This window comes from Phyllobates terribilis, unplaced genomic scaffold, assembly GCF_046119375.1.
Source record: "Phyllobates terribilis strain yellow unplaced genomic scaffold, ASM4611937v1 Scaffold_1__5_contigs__length_1240528914, whole genome shotgun sequence".
NCBI classification, from domain to species: Eukaryota; Metazoa; Chordata; class Amphibia; order Anura; family Dendrobatidae; genus Phyllobates; species Phyllobates terribilis.
In genome coordinates this window covers 459,588,580-459,608,280 of record NW_027362761.1, presented here as the reverse complement: position 1 = coordinate 459,608,280, position 19,701 = coordinate 459,588,580, and the positions used below count along the sequence as shown (strand labels likewise).

At 47.0% G+C, this 19,701-nt stretch overlaps 1 protein-coding gene across 2 annotated transcripts in view; it reads right to left on the bottom strand.

Moving 5' to 3' along the window:
* Positions 1 to 272: 272 nt before the first annotated feature.
* Positions 273 to 19,701, bottom strand: part of MBLAC2 (metallo-beta-lactamase domain containing 2) — a 26,003-nt gene continuing 6,574 nt past the window's right edge. For both annotated transcript variants that reach the window (XM_073678675.1, XM_073678667.1), the window contains exon 2: positions 273 to 2,993. In XM_073678675.1, the coding sequence (XP_073534776.1) occupies positions 2,608 to 2,993 (386 nt within the window). In that variant the 3' untranslated portion in view covers positions 273 to 2,607. The remainder of the gene's footprint in view (positions 2,994 to 19,701) is intronic.

Here is a 19,701-nt window from a genome sequence, read left to right as displayed (position 1 = left end):
TGTAAGTGATTGGCAGGTGATTCGCTTGTACATAGGGAGAGACCTGTCAATCATCTGCAACAGCGCTAGGAGGATCTTCAAAGTATGTAGTATACTTAGCTGCAATTGTACAGCCATGCTGTGATTCTTATAAAAATAAACCAGACATGTGAATGAGGCCTGACCAGGAGAACTTGGGAAAATCATTCAAACATGGGAAGAATGAACACATGCACACAATTACAGGAAATATATCGTAATAAGACATTTAAATAAGACAAGTATACAAGGTGTGCTTCACAGCGTTTTATTTGCATATATAGCTGAATATTTTAGCAAAACAACAAATGCATTATACTTTCCGAATGTATATCACATAACTGCAATGTTACTCTCTGCATCTGTATAAAATACATTCATAGAATCATGTACCGGCATAGATACTGTATAGTGCAGGGCTGCGAATACTATCTGTTACTTTTAAGCATAAAGCATAGTAATTCTGTATATGCTCCAAAAATAATTTGACCTCACAGTAAATTTCACACTTTATAATTTCAAGAATATATATATGTATATATTACTTTAATATAAAACATTTTAAAATAAAAGACTTAGATGTTTGTACAATTGCACACTAGTATATTGTACACAGGTTTGCGGTTACTATCACTTTGGCCACTGGGTGGCAGTAAAAAGGAGCAGCAGGGGCAGAGGAGTACATGGATGAGGATGGATGAGGCTGACACTCCTCTCCCTGCTGTACACAGATCAGGTTTTCTGCTGCTGTCATGTATGTGATTTCATGCAGAAAAGTCATGGATAACGGGTATGAATCCTCTGGTTACCTCTTTTCTATTATTTTTTTGTTACATTTTGTCAGTAACTACATATTATCTAATAGTACTGTTAATATGGGGATGGGGACAATTGTTGTAGGGTACTCAGTGCTCTATATAGTGCATACTGATGTGGCAGGAACCAGAGTCCGCTGCAGGCAATCTGCTAACACAATATTAGAATATAGCTTTACTGGGTGGATACATGTCTACAGAAGGTCTGACCTACAATAATACAGATCCGGTTATTCAGCAGCTCACTGCTCGTCATTATGACAAACTATATTTGAGTTCTCCTTTAAGATCTATAATAAAAAGTGCATCTCGTCATTAATCAAGTCACTCCTTAAAGGGGTTGTCCACTGCTCGGACAACCTAGTCTGAATTCCAATATTCCCCCATGTAGAATGAAACCACCTTACACTCACCTCTGGTGCCGGTCCAGCACTGTTAGGGCTGGAGTGACCTTATTGTGTCTCCCTGCAGCCAATCACTGGCCGCTTCACTCTCACTTCCACTGGACATGACTGGTCAGAGAGCAGCGGCGGCCCTCACTTCTTCCAGATGTCAGATTCGCCGAGTATCAGGTGTTACTATTCTAAGCGGGGGAATATTGTAATGGAGAAACAGTTGTCCAAATAGTGGACAATATCTTTAAAGAGGACCTGTCACCAGGTTAAAAGTGACAGATTTTTGTTCCTATTTTATTCGTATTGGGTTTTTTTTAATTCGCCATATGATTCAAGAGTTATGGGCCTTTCTATTTAGTGGTAATTTTTCTGGTCTTCACCAACAGGGCGTTGACAGTGTTCTCTGGGGGCGTGTCTTTAGATAGCTGTGCATAATTACCCTGTGAGCCACGCCCACTTGGAAAGACCAGAAAAAGCACTAAATAAAAAGGCTCAGATCTCTGGAAGCATGTGGTGGGAAAAACACAGAATACTCAGGGGGCAGTGGGCATAAAATAAGAGTAACATCTGGCCACGTTTCACCTGGTGACCGTCCTCTGTAAGCACTGTGCTTTAGGCCCCTTTCCCTGTGTCTGGTAGTAGTTATAAAAAAAAAATGCGGTATTTATATCTTATATTTTACTACATTCCATGTCTGTAAGGCTGTGTTCACACATACCGACTTTTCTGCAGAAACCAAAAGATACTGCTGGAAAATCCACACCAAATTGTGCTGATGTCGAAACAAATTTGCTGCTTTAATAAAAAAGCCACTATCCTTATCTCCCCTGGTGCTTCCATGATAACACTAGTCTTCATGCACCTGTACTCCATGTAGGACCTCCTGTGACTGTCTGCTGTCTGGGTGACACCATGTCAGCAGATGGAGACCCTGGCAAAATCAGTCTAGTGTTTCCTATTATCATAAACTCTGAGTAATGTGCTATTCCGTACTTTGCAGCTTTTGTAACAGAATTTGCAAAAATGTGGATTTCTTGTGTGATTTGACTTCCCAAGGGAACCAGTCAGCTACCGAACCTGTAATTGCACCTGGCGTTGAAAATCCAGCTGCGGACAATGCTACGATGACCACTCCAAGGCAGGTCCTCTGGCCTGACAGAACTCGCTCTGTACAAAATTTCCAAAAATAAATACTTCCACCTGACTTTGGCCATAAATCCATTTTACAATCTAAACCCACATTCAGTAATAGAATATTTACTTTCCACCTGGATAATAACAGGAGCTCATAAAGGCATCGTCATACTGCAAACCTTGTTTTCTTGTTTGGTTTCGGCTGTTTGCATAGAAGTCCATTCATTCCTGGCACGGCCGAGGCTCTAGGTTGTTCTCCTGGAGTTACTTACACGAAGGGCCAATCCAGCAAAAGACCGCACGGCATAGGTGGACATTTTGTGGCAAACGCCAGCATTCGATATATAATTGGAAGCCAAACGATGAAGTCTCTCTGCCCCAAATGTGTTGTAATGCCCAGGGAGCACTTTATCTACCAGACCTCTGTCCACCAAAGCCTTCAGACATTCACAGGATCTGACGTACTCAGGGATATTACTGTAAGGAAGCCAGTCTATCATTGATCCATCGTAGGCGACGTCACCAGTGAACAGGATCTTCCGATCTCTATCATGTAAGCAGATACTTCCACGTGAGTGTCCCGGCATATGCATCACTGTCAGCTGTCTGTCACCAAGACTGATGATGTCCCCTGAAAAATATAACACGAGGTGGTAAGAGCCCGGCGTCCAATCTGTAGGACTGTAAATGCCACATCTGACGTCAGGACACTTCTTATTGGGTTATTACAGTTACATTCATATTTATCCACTATATGCCATAAATGTCTGACAAATGCAGGACCTCCCCCTATCTTGAGAACTGGGCTCTGTCTTGAGCCACCGGAAATGGAGAGGTAGCCGCAGATCTCTGTTCACATCTATGGAAGTTTTGAAAATTTCTCAACACGTGGCCTAATCTCCATTCCATAAAACAGGACTTCTTTCTCAAAAGAGGAGGAACCGAAGTAATACATGTATGATATAAATGTCCAAAGTGAGAAATCCCACCTCTGACACCACTTGATGAGGGAGGCAACATTACATGACCCCGTCCAAGCTTTCAGCTGTAAGAGCCAAGTCCCATACAGCATTTAGCTGAAAAGCAGTGAATGTTCTTGACGTTATTGTGAGCATTTAGTAGGCCAAAAATGGCCAAATGTTACATTAAAGTCTACAGTGAAAACTAAAATTAATTACACACAATGCCTATAGAACGAGTCAAAGACCTGAGAAAACCCATTGAAATACAAATGTGCTGTTTCCTTAGATTGTACTAAAACTGTATTATTTAGGCCAGGTACGGACCATGGTGGACGGACGGGCCGTGGGTCTCCCGACCCAAACTTATCTGCCTCATAGGCATATATCAGGCTGTAGAGTTCATGACAGGAGACCCGCTGCCGGCACTGACTATAAGGCCACGTTCACACATTCAGTATTTGGTCAGTATTTTTCCTCAGTATTTGTAAGCCAAAACCAGGAGTGGGTGATAATACAGAAGTGGTGATGTGTTTCTATTATACTTTTCCTCTGATTGTTCCACTCCTGATTTTGGCTTCCAAATACCGATGTAAAATACTCTACAAATAAACGTGTTCACGTGGCCTAAAAGTCCGAGATACTAGGATGTGTGAAACCAACTTAACGTGCAGTTTTGCCTCAATAATGGTGTTATCCTACATGTAAGTCCAGATGTGGCAGATAATTATCGCTGGAGCAGTTAGGCTGTGTTCACATGAAGGGTATTTTCACCATTTTTTTATGCAAATTTTCAGCTGTATTCTACAGTACCAGCAAAGTCTATGAGATTACGGAAATCTCATGTACACATTGGTTTTTGTGCCCTCAGGATTTTGGGCTTTGCATGGTTTTTTGCACTATAGAGCATGTCGCTTCTTTCAGCGTTTTTATCAGCATTTTTCGTCCACTGAAAGTAATGGGCAGTGTCAAAAACGCAGGTATCAGGTTTTGCTGCGTTTTTTGTGGCAAAACTTGAAGGAGTTGAATAGGCAATTTTTTTTTGTCACTAAACTTTATCAGCATAAAGAGACAAATTGATAGTGACAAAACCACAGCAAAAAAATCAAACAAAACCTGATTTTTTGAGGCACAAACTCTACTGCCAAGAGATCAGGTTTTGAAAAAAAAAAAAACAGCTGAAAAAACGCCTAGTGTGAACATAGCCTTTCCTAAATCTGTATGTGTCTTACCTATGCATTGCAAAGGGTATCATCGAAAGGAAAAAGCCTCAAATTTGCAACATGGATTTAAAACTCCACAGTACACTTCCATTTTTGTGCGGCTTTATACAGACACATGGATGGGGTTAAATTGCAAATTAACTAGTGTGAATTTCCATAATCCATCTTAATTACCCTGTACAGCAAATGATCACCGTACTTAAAGGGAACGGTTAGCTGATCTATGCTGCTTGAACTATGGGCAGCATGAATCGGACATTGGCTGCACCCATGTGTGTTTTACTCAGAAATGCTGCAGAATTATAAAAAAATCATAGTTTGAAAGGCCAGACAGGGACTGTGTCTTACACACAGGGTGAAACCTGTAAGTCTTGGGGATTGGGGAGGGGAGAAGCCGCAGAGAACCTGCCTTTTTGATTAGTCATCCGAGACTCTAGTCCATGGCCGCCTTTCTGTGAAACGCTGCAGTGCATTACAATGAAACATACACGGCTACAATAACACAGCCAGCATTTGATTCATGCTGCCCGTCGCTCAGGTAGCATGGATCTCCTGTCAGGTTATCCTTCATGCCATGCGTTATTCGGAGAGCAGAAGTACATGAACAAGTCACAAGCCCAGCTTCTTCTGCCTAATAAAATGCAGTATTGATCCAGAGAAGGCATGAATAAGCCCCTCAGGAGGCAACAGCCCATAATGCTCAGGTTAAAGAAATGAATATGACAATCAAAATCAATCACTTGATCAATTATTCTTCTTAAAGAAGCACTCCTCCCATCAAAGTTTTTATCCTCTTAATATATTACAGTCATCATTTTATATAGCGCTGTGTACTTACAATTGCTCATTCTGCCTTTCTACCCAGGTAATTCTTCTCTTTTCTCTGTAGAAACAGGAAGTCTCTTGTTCCTGCAGAAATCATTCCCCTGTTCAACTCCTGACCCAGCTGCTCCCTCCTCCCCCTGCCAGGGACTTTTGCAGTGACTCATGAATTGTGCAGGGAAAATTGACCTCCTGTTTCTACATAGAGCTTGGAAGGATTTAGTTAGTCAGTTTATAATCATGTGATGCAGAAAATGAGGAAAACAGTGGTTCAGAGTCCGCGCTGCCCAAAGTTCAAAAGGTGTAGTCACATACGAAGATAAAGCACCTTTTGAACTTTGGACGGCACAGACTCTGAACCACCATTTTTCTCATTTTCTGCATGGATTTTATTGGTGGTCCTGCAGCAGCCTTTACAAGCTTTTATAGGAGTTGTGACTGTCACAACCCTTTCAGGTGAGAGTACCTACAACATTTTGTTTTATCAGATAAGACACTTTCAGTCTCTCCAGCTTTATTATTTGATTAATTTAATCATGTGATGTCATGGACCTAATGGAAAACATAAGAATTAACTGAGTAGAAAGGCAAAATGAGCAGCTGTAAGTGCACAGTAGGGCTGTGGAGTCGGTGTCCATTTCGGTGGAGTTGGTATAAAATGGACCGACTCGGACTCCTAAAATATACACTGCTCAAAAAAATAAAGGGAACACTCAAATAACACATCCTAGATCTGAATGAATGAAATATTCTCATTGAATACTTTGTTCGGTACAAAGTTGAATGTGCTGACAACAAAATCACACAAAAATCATCAATGGAAATCAAATTTATTAACCAATGGAGGCCTGGATTTGGAGTCACCCCCAAAATTAAAGTGGAAAAACACACTACAGGCTGATCCAACTTTGATGTAATGTCCTTAAAACAAGTCAAAATGAGGCTCAGTATTGTGTGTGGCCTCCACGTGCCTGTATGACCTCCCTACAACGCCTGGGCATGCTCCTGATGAGGTTGCGGATGGTCTCCTGTGGGATCTCCTCCCAGACCTGGACTAAAGCATCCGCCAACTCCTGGACAGTCTGTGGTGCAACGTGACATTGGTGGATGGAGCAAGACATGATGCCCCAGATGTGCTCAATCGAATTTAGGTCTGGGTAACGGGCGGGCCAGTCGACAGCCTCAATGCCTTCATATTGCAGGAACTGCTGACACACTCCAGCCACATGAGGTCTGGCATTGTCCTGCATTAGGAGAAACCCAGGGCCAAAAGCACCAGCATATGGTCTCACAAGGGGTCTGAGGATCTCATCTCGGTACCTAATGGCAGTCAGGCTACCTCTGGCGAGCAGATGGAGGGCTGTGGGGCCCTCCGACGAAATGCCACTTCACACCATTAGTGACACATTGCCAAACCGGTCATGCTGAAGGATGTTGCAAGCAGCAGATCGCTCTCCACGGCGTCTCCAGACTCTGTCATGTCTGCCACATGTGCTCAGTGTGACCCTGCTTTCATCAGTGAAGAGCACTGGGCGCCAGTGGTGACTTTGCCAATCCTGGTGTTCTGTGGCAAATGCCAAGCGTCCTGCACGGTGTTGGGCTGTGAGCACAAGCCCCATCTGTGGACATCGGGCCCTCATACCACCCTCATGGAGTCGGTTTCTAACCATTTGTGCAGACACATGCACATTTGTGGCCTGCTGGGGGTCATTTTGCAGTGCTTTGGCAGTGCTACTCCTGTTCCTCCTTGCACAAAGGCGGAGGTAGCGGTCCTGCTGCTGGGTTGTTGCCCTGCTACGGCCCCCTCCACATCTCCTGGTAGCGCCTCCAGCCTCTGGACACTACGCTGACAGACACAGTAAACCTTCCTGCCACAGCTCGCATTGATGTGCCATCCTGGATGAGCTGCACTACCTGAGCAACTTCTGTGGGTTGTAGAGTCCGTCTCATGCTACCACGAGTGTGAAAGCACAACCAACATTCAAAAGTGACCAAAACATCAGCCAGAAAGCATTGGTACTGAGATGTGGTCTGTGGTCCCCACCTGCAGAACCACTCCTTTATTGAGTTTGTCTTGATAATTGGCAATAATTTCCATCCATTGTCTATTCCATTTGCACAACAGCATGTGAAATTGATTGTCAATCAGTGTTGCTTCCTAAATGGACAGTTTGATTTCACAGAAGTTTGATTTACTTGGAGTTATAATCTGTTGTTTAAGTGTTCCCTTTATTTTTTTGAGCAGTGTATAATAAATTGCAGTATGTGCTGTAAATGTTTTCATAAGAATTTGGGAAAGTTATGAAATATCTTATAAATGTCTGTTCTGTTCCTGATTTTAGCTGAGATGAATCTGTGCTGCACTTTATGTACACGCTCAGTTGTGAGGCAGTGCTGAGGGGTCGGAGTCAGGGAAATTGAGGAGTTGGTGTTTTGCCTTACCGCCTCCACGACCCTGGTACCCTGTGCTATATAATATGATGATGGCAATATATTAATTTTGATGGGAGGAGTGCTTCTTTAAGTAATCTATTGCAGCGAGAACGCCATGAAGCTGGGGGATAGTTACTTTACTGAGAAGCCATCCCCCAGAGACGTGTATAAATGTCTATTGTCAGTGTGTTTCACCTAAGCCCACCATCCAATGTAACACTCAGACTACAACCTGCTGGGAAGTGAATACACTTACCCTTATATCTACCTATCAGTAGTGGTGCCCCATAAATGTAGATGTACCAGAAAATTGTGGCCAAAAAGTATGTGGCAAAACCATGCCAAAGTTTTGCTGCACAGTTCTCTTCCTCTATATTAGTAAATCAGATGTACGCCGGTGTTTTAGGGATGGTGATCTTACATGGTCAGAACTCTGCTCTATTAGCGGGGATGGGCAGGAGGAACCTCTGATATCTCTGAATCCCTAATAACATCTGCATCTAACCCTCTGTGCTAGTGCCAAGATAAACTAATAATATTCACAGTAAACCATTAGAACAAACGTTCCTCTATGCATTATTTCCACAACTGTATTAGATCAGTAATTATATTTCCCTAAGCTTTAATGACACACATGGGTATTCATTCTGTGTTGTACAATGTCCAATAAGTGGTCCCCGATGATGGTGTGACAAGCACTACATCCAGGAAACCCTGAGATCATCCTTCCACCAGTCGCAAGTAATTATGGGCCATGATCTAATATGCACAGCCACGCTCCACACATCACATACATAATGTATGATTACTTTTCCATGATTATGCCAGTGTGAACAAACATTGCAAAGCTATTATATGAGAAATACGTTGGTACTCCCAGAGATGTGAGCGCAGAGAACATTACTTTTATGTGTCTGCTATCCACTTAAGAGCTGCTTTCTGAGCAGCCGCTAAAAGGGGCGAGAACCTCTGTTTGCATTATGGTAAATCGATGATCACAAGTAAATGCTTCCGCTGTGCAATCACGGTGGAGACTGTAATATCTGCAGGATCTGAATGTGCTTTCCTCAAACGATCAATGAGGACGATTTAGGTTACATTCTACTGGAACATCATGTCTTGTTTCTCACACACGCTGATACCTATCGGTTATATACTACTTTATATGGATGACTACAGTGTATAAGCTGACCGCAGTCCACCACCTTACAGCTTGTCCACTCACTTAATGGGGTGGTCTCGTGAAGACAACCCATTTTATAAATACATCTGCATTGTTGACTTTGCAGGTCCAGCTTCCAAAACCTGAAGCACCTGACATAACCAAGAGAAGATGCATGGGGCCATCCTCAAGGAGTGCTGGGAAATGTAGGATTACATGCTGGTCATTCAGTTACTGGCCAACCAAGTAATACATAGAGGTAGCAGCAAAGCCAGAAGGAGAGACCCTCTTTGCTAGCTGTTCTCTACACTGACCCAAATATGGCCAAATAAATCGGTAGGGTCCAACCGCTGAGAGTCTGACTGATTTAGTGTTAGGGCTCCCAGTGCCATCTCCTGAGATTACAGAAGGCACACAGGCAATATGAGAATATGTTGATGAAACTAGATTAGATTTTCACTGCTCTCAAAGACTGACATGATAACTTTAAAGAAGACCTGTCATTTGTTCACAGAAATTGTATTACAAACCTTATAAAAATCCTTGCGTTCCCCTGATTCTCCCTTTCTTTTCCGTTTTATGCAGTGTCACTCCGTTGCAGAGATATTCACATTTGTTGCTTTTGGAGGCCAATATGTGAAATCACTGCTTCCAGTCCAACTGTGCGATTCTTCACAGTCTTCTCTGGAGGCGTGCATTTTAACTTCTCCCCTCAAATGCTGCAAATCACGGCTAGATCAGCTGCTGAACAGTGAAAGCGCACGCCCCCAGAGAAGACTCTGAAGAAATGCCCAGTTGGACTTCAAGCAGAGATTTCATAAAGTGCACTCCAGAAGAAACAAATGGGAATATCTCTGCCATGAGGTGACATAGAGCAACAAGGAAAAGAGCAGCCGACTCAGGGGAGCTTAGGAATTTTTAAAATGTATTTCCCCGCTGATCAGCTGTTATCGGTGTCGGCGGCTGGAAATATTTGCGGAGCTGCTGTCTTCTGATAGTGGCCACTGTAGGGTGCTACACATCCGACGCAGGGTGCTACACATCCGCCGCAGGGTCCTACGCATCCGCCGCAGGGTCCTACGCATCCGCCGCAGGGTCCTACGCATCCGCCGCAGGATCCTACGCATCCGCCGCAGGATCCTACGCATCCGCCGCAGGGTCCTACGCATCCGCCGCAGGATCCTACGCATCCGCCGCAGGATCCTACGCATCCGCCGCAGGGTCCTACGCATCCGCCGCAGGGTGATATTTCCAATTTGGGAAATGGATATAAGTGAATGCAGAGAGGCAGTCACGGCATCTGGAAACTGTCAGTGAGATGGATACGGCCCTGATTCTGGCAGTCGCTATTTTGTGGCTGAGAGATCTTCTATGTGGCAGTGCGTTCCTGACTTTAGATGCCGAGAAATATATTTTCTGATATTTTCTTCAATGTGGATTACTCTCAGCGAATAAAAGACACTAACACGGTATGTCTGAGGACTCACACAGGCCGACAGCAACTACATTCCACCCAGAATTACAACACGGCTGTCATGGTCTGGAAACTGTCATCGACTTGTCAGACTTTAGTTTCTGTATCTCCCAATCACTTTATGGAAAAGACAGTGTATGTGTAGAAGACCAGCGACAGTCAGGACTGGGCCCTCCATCGTCAGGATTAGTGGGGTCCCAGATGTCAGACATTGACTAAGACCTTTATAGCGCATGTAGCTGAAGCCGATGATGGGGGGCTAACAGCTCTCCTGACCGGCCTGTTCTAGGTCTGTGGTTCCCAGAGGAGAACAATCTGGGAGCATCTTTTCTTAAGCCCCCGTCTCACATAGCGAGATCGCTAGCGAGATCGCTGCTGTGTCACGGTTTTGGTGACGCAACAGCGACCTCACCAGCGATGTCACTATGTGTGACACTTTGCAGCGATCAGGCCCCTGTTGTGAGGTCGCTGATCGCTGCAAAGTGTCCTGGACCAATTTTTGGTCGTTGCCCTCCTGCTGGTCAGCACACATCGCTGTGTGTGACCAGCGGGAGCAGCGATCAGGCTGGTAACCATGATAAACATCGGGTTACTAGGGGCACACGCGCACCTAGTAACCCGTTGTTTATCATGGTTACGAGCCTGCTAAAGTGAGCGGTAACCTCCCGCTCACCGTAGCAGAGTGGTAACCATAATAAACAACGGGTTACTAGGTGCGCGTGTGCCCCTAGTAACCCGATGTTTATCATGGTTACGAGCCTGCTAAAGTGAGCGGTAACCATGATAAACAACGGGTTACTAGGTGCGCGTGTGCCCCTAGTAACCCGATGTTTATCATGGTTACGAGCCTGCTAAAGTGAGCGGTAACCATGATAAACAACGGGTTACTAGGTGCGCGTGTGCCCCTAGTAACCCTATGTTTATTATGGTTACCAGCCTGCTCCTGCTTCAGCAGGCTGGTAACTGGAGCAGGACATCGTGGAAAGATTCTTTCCACGATGTCGCTGCGCCCCTGATCGTTGGTGAGCCTGCCTGACAGCTCACCAGCGACCACATAGCGACGCAGCAACGATCCCTGACAGGTCGTATCGTTGTCGGGATCGTTGCAGCGTCGCTAAGTGTGACGGGGCCTTTAGATCACTGCAGTGTGCAGCTCCTCTTTTATTCCTCCTGGAAAATGATAAATACATTGAGAGCTGAGAGTTATTTGTATGTGGGGAGTCCCTGCCTGGTGTGACACTGCACAGGGACAGGAGGGAAGGCAGCACCCAATGGTCAGTGTATGCCAGGAGGAATAACGGGCAGCAATAACCTGACCCTCATCACCTGCCTGCGGATACCTTCCTCTATGGGCAATTAGTAAGGAACAGCTGTCTATGGATCTCTGAATATTATCTCTATATCTATTATCTCTCCCATATCTATCTGTGTATGTACTGTGTATGTATATATGTATCTGTGTATGTATATATGTATGTATATATGTATCTGTGTATGTATCCGTGTACGTACTGTGTATGTATATATTTGTCACGAAAACAACACCCCACTTTTGTGTCAGACCTTGCAGCTCTCTGGCGCCCCCTTATCCTGCTGGTCACACACGGTATTGACCGAGGATAAGCACGGGTGCAGCTGCTCTATCTTATGTCAACTATTGCGGCACGTGATGTGACAGGACGTATATATACCACCGACCAGCCACCCTCAAACCACAATATCACATAAATACTGGTATACTGCCACCACCGATTGCTTAACAGGTGGATCGGGTACCCGTTAGGTAACGTGAATTAGCAGGTGAGGAACGTGTTTGCTCGACATAGGACAAGAAGAACGAAACTGGTAAATAATAATGATTTACTCCCAAAGGGGGGCAGTGTTTACAAAATATATACAAGATATTATAAAAGAGACAATTTACATATATGCATAAACAGTTATTAAAATAAAAGGGATAAGTAACAGCAAAACCTGCCTCACAAGGTGATGGTCTCAGATTCTGTGGGGGGGGGACAGCTCCCCGGAAATTAGAGGTGATTCTTCTACCCCGGTGGTGTGCATGCGTCTAACGTCCCTGAGAAGAATGACTTGGAAAATGGCCGTTCTGGTTTTTACTAACGGGCCAAACGATTAGGAAACACACATTTTGATCACCTCACCAGGGGGCTCGGCTTTGCGAGCCCACCCAGCTGCAGAAGACCTAAAAATCCTTCAGATTTCATATCTTGGTGTGGGGGGGTCCCACATCCAAGAGGGAGACATCATCTTGACTGTCACCACTATTCATGAAGATTGATATCAAATATGAAATCGCTATGACGCTCAGAAGCTCAGAATCCATTATCCCAGTTCCCGGTCGTTTCTCAGTTATGCAAGATATACTATTACAATGGGAAAAAGGTGGGCATTCCAAAAATGTGGTCCTTGTGTTTGTGACAGTCCTGTGCGTTCTTAAAATTGACATTAAACGTTTGTCCAGCTAAACAATAGAATTGGAGGGAGAGACCAGTTCAAACTAGATGCTGCTCTGCGCTGAGGGTTTACGACGCTAATAAAAATTCTTAGGGTGGGGGCCAGCACTGCAGTTCTATGTCTTACAAATGGACAGGGGTGGAAATTTAAGACAGCTTTCATTTTTTTTTTTTTTTAAACTGGGACCAAAAATACATTTTGCCTGACACCTCCCCCTTTTAGACTGCGCTATGGAGGTAGGACCTTCTGGTACTCCAAGCGTATGTCTGGAGGCTCCCCTCGCCGGGACAACCCATCGGCATTGCCATGCTCGCGGCCTTTGCGGTGTTGAACGGTAAAGTCGTACTGCTGGAGGGTGAAGCTCCAGCGTAACAACCTTCCGTTGGCACCTGACATGGTGTGCAGCCAACTCAGGGGGTTGTGGTCAGTCACAACAGTGAAGGGGTGCCCATACAAGTAAGGCTGTAAGCAGTTGAGGGCCCATACAATGGCCAGGCACTCCTTCTCTATGGTGGAATAGGCCACTTCCCTCGGCAGCAGTTTCCGTCTTAGGTACAACACGGGGTGTTCTTGGTTCCCCGAGTCGACCTGGCTGAGTACAGCACCGAGGCCAAATTCACTGGCGTCGGTCTGTACTAAGAGTGGTCGTGTGCCGTCGACCGCCTTTAGTACAGGAGAGCTGCTCAGTGCAGTCTTCAAAGCCCGGAAGGCCACCTCGCATTCATCTGTCCACTTGACTGAATGGGGTAGGCTCCTCCTGGTGAGATCTGTCAAGGGCTTCGCAAGGCTACTATAGTTTTGTACAAAGCGTCTATAGTACCCTGCAGTGCCCAAGAAGGACTGCACCTGCTTCTTGCTCCTGGGGGTGGGCCAGGACACGATAGCGTCCACCTTTCCAGGCTCTGGCTTCAGAGTACCCCCACCTACCCGGTGCCCCAGGTAATGGACCTCGTTCATGCCCATCTGGCACTTTCCCGGCTTGATGGTCAAGCCCGCCTGGTGAATGCGCCCGAGCACCTGTTGCAGATGCTCGAGGTGATCCTCCCAGGTGGGACTGAAGATGGCAATGTCATCCAGGTACGTCACTGCGTACCTCTCCAGTCCCTAGAGCAGGTGGTTGACCATTTGCTGGAAAGTGGCAGGGGCATTTTTCATGTCGAAAGGGATGACCGTGGATTCATACAATCCGAAGTGGGTGATAAATGCGGACTTCTCCTGGGCCCCGGGGCTCAAGGGAATCTGCCAATATCCCCGACTCAAATCCATAATGGAGAGATAGCTCGCACTGGCTAACCGCTCCAGCAGCTCCTCAATGCGTGGCATTGGTTGTGCATCAGAGGCTGTGATAGCGTTGAGCCCCCTGTAGTCCACACAGAACCGGGTGGTCCGATCCTTCTTTGGTACCAGGACTACAGGTGAGGCCCACGCGCTCTTGGACCGCTTAATCACCCCCAGCTACAGCATCTCCTCGACCTCCTGGCGCATGACATGCTGCACCTCGTCGGAGATCCGATAGGCAGTCCGCCGGAGTGGGGCATGATTCCCGGTGTCCACTTCATGGACCGCCGCCTCAGTCCTGCCAGGCATGTTGGTGAACACTGCTTGGAAGGGTTTCAGCACTGCTCGCAGCTGAGACCTCTGGTCTGCGGATAGCAAGGCGCTTATCTCTACATCCTCTAGGGACCCGCTGGCCTTCGCTTGGGCGAGCATGTCCAAGAGGGGGTCATCCTCCCCATCCTCGGGCAGGTTGCAGACCGGTAGGACGCAGGTTCCACGTTCTTGATGAGCCTTCATCATATTAACGTGAAACGCCTTCCGCCTACCCCGCTCGTGGTCAAGTGTGATCACATAGGTGACCGGGTTGAGCTGTTGGTGAATGACGTACGGGCCTTCCCAGGCCGCCTGAAGCTTGTTCTTTGGTACGGGAACCAGCACCCACACCTTCTGACCCACCTGGTAGGTCCGTTCTCGGGCGTTCTGGTCGTACCAATGCTTCTGGTCAGCCTGGGCTTGCGCCATGTTGTCATGCACCAACTGCGTCAAGGTCTGCATCTTGTCACGGAAGCGCATGACATACTCCACGATGGACACTCCTGGGGAGCTCGGCTCTTCTTCCCAGAATTCCCTTATCAACCCAAGGGGTCCTCGGACACGCCTGCCATACAGGAGCTCAAAGGGGGAGAACCCCGTCGAGGCCTGTGGAACCTCTCTGTAAGCAAATAACAGGTGTGGGAGGTAACGCTCCCAGTCGCGACCCTGGGTTTCAACCAGCATTTTTAACATCTGTTTGAGGGTACCGTTAAATCGCTCACACAAACCATTGGTCTGTGGGTGATACGCGCTCGATACCAAATGCTGCACCTGCATTTTCTTACATAGGGCCTCCATTAAGCGTGACATGAACTGGGTCCCCTGGTCGGTAAGCATCTCCCTGGGAAATCCTACTCGCGAAAAGATGGCCAAGAGGGCGTCCGCCACCTTATCCGCCCTAATTGAGGACAGGGCTACTGCCTCCGGATACCGGGTAGCATAGTCTACCACGGTAAGGATGAAACGTTTTCCAGAGCTGCTGGGCATGGCCAGTGGTCCCACAATGTCCACAGCAATCCTCTGGAAAGGCTCCTCTATCACTGGCAAAGAGATCAGGGGGGCTTTGGGGATCGGCCCTGACTTTCCCACTCTTTGACACGTGGTACAGGAGCGACAGTAGTTCACCACATCTGTCCTCATCTTGGGCCAATAAAAGTGATGAGACAGCCAGGCCTTGGTTTTGCTGACCTCCAAGTGTCCAGCGAGTGGAATTTCATTGGCGATCCGCAACAACTCATCCCTGAATTGGTAGAGGACGACCAGCTGTCTTTCCCTCAGCCACTCCTGTTGGGGTGTACAGAGAACTATCTCCCGGTACAACCTCCCTTGGTCCCAGAATACCCTCTCCTTATCCGACTCGGAGGTGGGTTTCTCAGCGAGGCTCCTTAACGTCTCCAGGCTAGCATCTGAGTGCAGGGCTGCCTGAAACTCCTAGCTGGAGGAAGCCAGAAGTGAGGTTAAGGCCACGTCCTCACTGGGACCGACTCTGGGTCCATACCTGTTTCAGCTATTCCTCTGTCCGAGGAGGGTCCAGAAGGCAGGGCGTTACTTGCGTTCTGGGCACTCTGACTGCGGGTAACAGCGGCTATATAGGCCGTCTCCCCGGGGAATAACACCGTCTCATTAGCATGCGAGGCCATGAGAACTACTTCTCCATCATCCTCCATTACCTCAGGCACAGTGCTAGGTATGGGACAGCAACTATCAGCCAGGTCACCTTCTGTTGTGACACTGGTCACTGGCACAGCACCACCTGCTTCATGGTCCTCGTGCCTCTCCCCATTACCCTTGGCACTGACCTTTGCTCCTGCTAGGGGATCCTCAGCAACATCACCCCGCAGAGTGACATGGCTGAGTTCTCCTGCACCTTCCAATACAACATCATCATCATGTAAAGCATTGACATTCCCATTATTAGCATTAACCTTACCAACTGTATCAGATCGGGGAGGGGTGGCAGGGGGCATAATAAGCAAACATCCTCCCCAAATCAGTTCCCAACAAAACATTTGCAGGTAGGTTTGCAGATATTTCCACTTCCTTCACCCCACTCCCCGCACCCCAATCAATAAAAACCCGGGCCATAGGCAAGGGGCATCGGACACCCCCAATCCCGGTGACAGGGTCTTTCCTGGAATAAGCTCTTCAGTGGACACCAGTTCGGGTCGGATGAGGGTTCGTTCGGCCCCAGTGTCCTTGAGGCCTACAGTGAGAGTGTCCCCCACCCTGACAGACTGCATGTTTTCACAGGCCCTCCCAACCGGCCCACCCACCAAAAGAACTGATGCCTTAGGCCCTGGGGCCTTGGATGGGGGGGGTTCTTCCTCTGCTTCTCTGGGCAAGTGGCGCTGAGATGACCAGTCTGGTTGCAGAAATAACACCTGCGGGCATCAGATGCAGGCCGGGCATTGGTAACGGGAAAAAGGCCACCGGAAGGTCGGCTGGCAGGGGCAGGGATGGTGGTTGATGGCTTACCCCCTTTCCAGCTGGCGACGACCGGCTTCCGCACCTCTGGTCTCCGGTTGGCCTCGTAGGTGTCTGCGATCTGCGCTGCTTTATTGGCATCTGGTGGCTCCCGATCCATCACGAACTGCCGTACCTCAGTCGGACACAGATGCAGGAACTGGTCTTTTACCATCAGATCCTTTAACTGCTCAAAGGTGGTCGCTGACAGTCCTTGGATCCACTGCTCAAAGTTGGTTCGGAGCCCGTCTACCACATCGCTGTAGGTGTCATGTGGTCCACGTTGGAGGGCTCTGAACTTTTTCCGGTACACCTCAGGAGTCAGCTGATACTTTTTTATCAGGGCCTGCTTGACGGCCTCATAGTCTCCATCTTGCTCTCGAGGGAGGGAAGCAAACACCTCCAAAGCTTTTCCTCGGAGTCCTGGGGTTAAATATTTTGCCCACTCGTCTGTTGGCAGCTGATACTGCCTGCAGGCCTTTTCAAAGCCTCGCAGAAATGTGTCCAAGTCCCCATCCTTTTCCATCACAGGGAAGTGCTCAGGACGAGGTTTAAAGCAGCTGGCACTGTTGGACTCACGGGTCTGCGTAGAGGGCGACTCCTTCGGAATCCGGGCTAGCTCCAGCTGGTGTTGTCGATCAGCTTGTCGCTCAGCAGCCTCTCGGTCAGCTTGGGCTTGTCGCTCAGCAGCCTCTCGGTCAGCTTGGGCCTGTTGCTCTGCTCACTCCTGGAATCTCAGGATCAGCTGCAGTCGTCCATCACGATCGTCTGCGGCGAGCTCCTCCAAGGCCATCTGCAGGTGGGGGCCCACACTACCCTGGTTGCGGGTATGGCTGGCAATCACAGGTGGGACCCCTGCAGCAGCGCCATCCGGGCCTTGGCTGGCCGCCCCATCATCACGGCTCTGCTGTCGGACGGGCTCTGCAGCACCTTGTAACAGTTCAGCAATCATTTGTTCTCTGTTTTAGCCGTGGGGGGTCAATGCCTCTGGAAATACATATTCCAATAAGAGTGTCCTTTTTCTGCCGGCGGTACCAGGACTCCCCAACTACGACCATGATCACCAAAATAAAAATAGAAAAGAAAAAACGAAGAAGGGTAGGGGTAACTGCTACACATACAGTATTGTCTCAGATCTAATAAACACCGAGTTCGATCTTCAAAACTTTTGTGCAGGGTCCGGGTAAGAACCGTGCAAGTATTTTGTGAGAGGAATGATTGCTCAAACCCGATCACTAATGTCCTATGATCCCACCGCTTGCCACCAATTTGTCACGAAAACAACACCCCACTTTAGGGTCAGACCTTGCAGCTCTCTGGCGCCCCCTTATCCTGCTGGTCACACACGGTATTGACCGAGGATAAGCACGGGTGCAGCTGCTCTATCTTATGTCGACTATTGCGGCACGTGATGTGACAGGACGTATATATACCACCGACCAGCCACCCTCAAACCACAATATCACATAAATACTGGTATACTGCCACCACCGATTGCTTAACAGGTGGATCGGGTACCCGTTAGGTAACGTGAATTAGCAGGTGAGGAACGTGTTTGCTCGACATAGGACAAGAAGAACGAAACTGGTAAATAATAATGATTTACTCCCAAAGGGGGGCAGTGTTTACAAAATATATACAAGATATTATAAAAGAGACAATTTACATATATGCATAAACAGTTATTAAAATAAAAGGGATAAGTAACAGCAAAACCTGCCTCACAAGGTGATGGTCTCAGATTCTGTGGGGGGGGGGACAGCTCCCCGGAAATTAGAGGTGATTCTTCTACGCAGCGTGGTGTGCATGCGTCTGACGTCCCTGAGAAGAATGACTTGGAAAATGGCCGTTCTGGTTTTTACTAATGGGCCAAACGATTAGGAAACACCCATTTTGATCACCTCACCAAGGGGCTCGGCTTTGCGAGCCCACCCAGCTGCAGAAGACCTAAAAATCCTTCAGATTTCATATCTTGGTGTGGGGGGGTCCCACATCCAAGAGGGAGACATCATCTTGACCGTCACCACTATTCATGAAGATTGATATCAAATATGAAATCGCTATGACGCTCAGAAGCTCAGAATCCATTATCCCAGTTCCCGGTCGTTTCTCAGTTATGCAAGATATACTATTATAATGGGAAAAAGGTGAGCAAAAATGTGGTCCCTGTGTTTGTGACAGTCCTGTGCGTTCTTAAAATTGACATTAAACGTTTGTCCAGCTAAACAATAGAATTGGAGGGAGAGACCAGTTCAAACTAGACGCTGCTCTGCACTGAGGGTTTACGACGCTAATAAAAAAAATTTAGGGTGGGGGCCAGCACTGCAGTTCTATGTCTTACAAATGGACAGGGGTGGAAATTTAAGACCGCTTTCATTTTTTTTTTTTTTTTTTTAAACTGGGACCAAAAATACATTTCGCCTGACAATATGTATCTGTGTATGTATATATGTATGTGTGTATGTATATATGTATCTGTGTATGTACAGTACAGACCAAAAGTTTGGACACACCTTCTCATTTAAAGATTTTTCTGTATTTTCATGACTATGAAAATTGTACATTCACACTGAAGGCATCAAAACTATGAATTAACACATGTGGAATTATATACTTAAAAAAGTGTGAAACAACTGAAAATATGTCTTATATTCTAGGTTCTTCAAAGTAGCCACCTTTTGCTTTGATGACTGCTTTGCACACTCTTGGCATTCTCTTGATGAGCTTCAAGAGGTAGT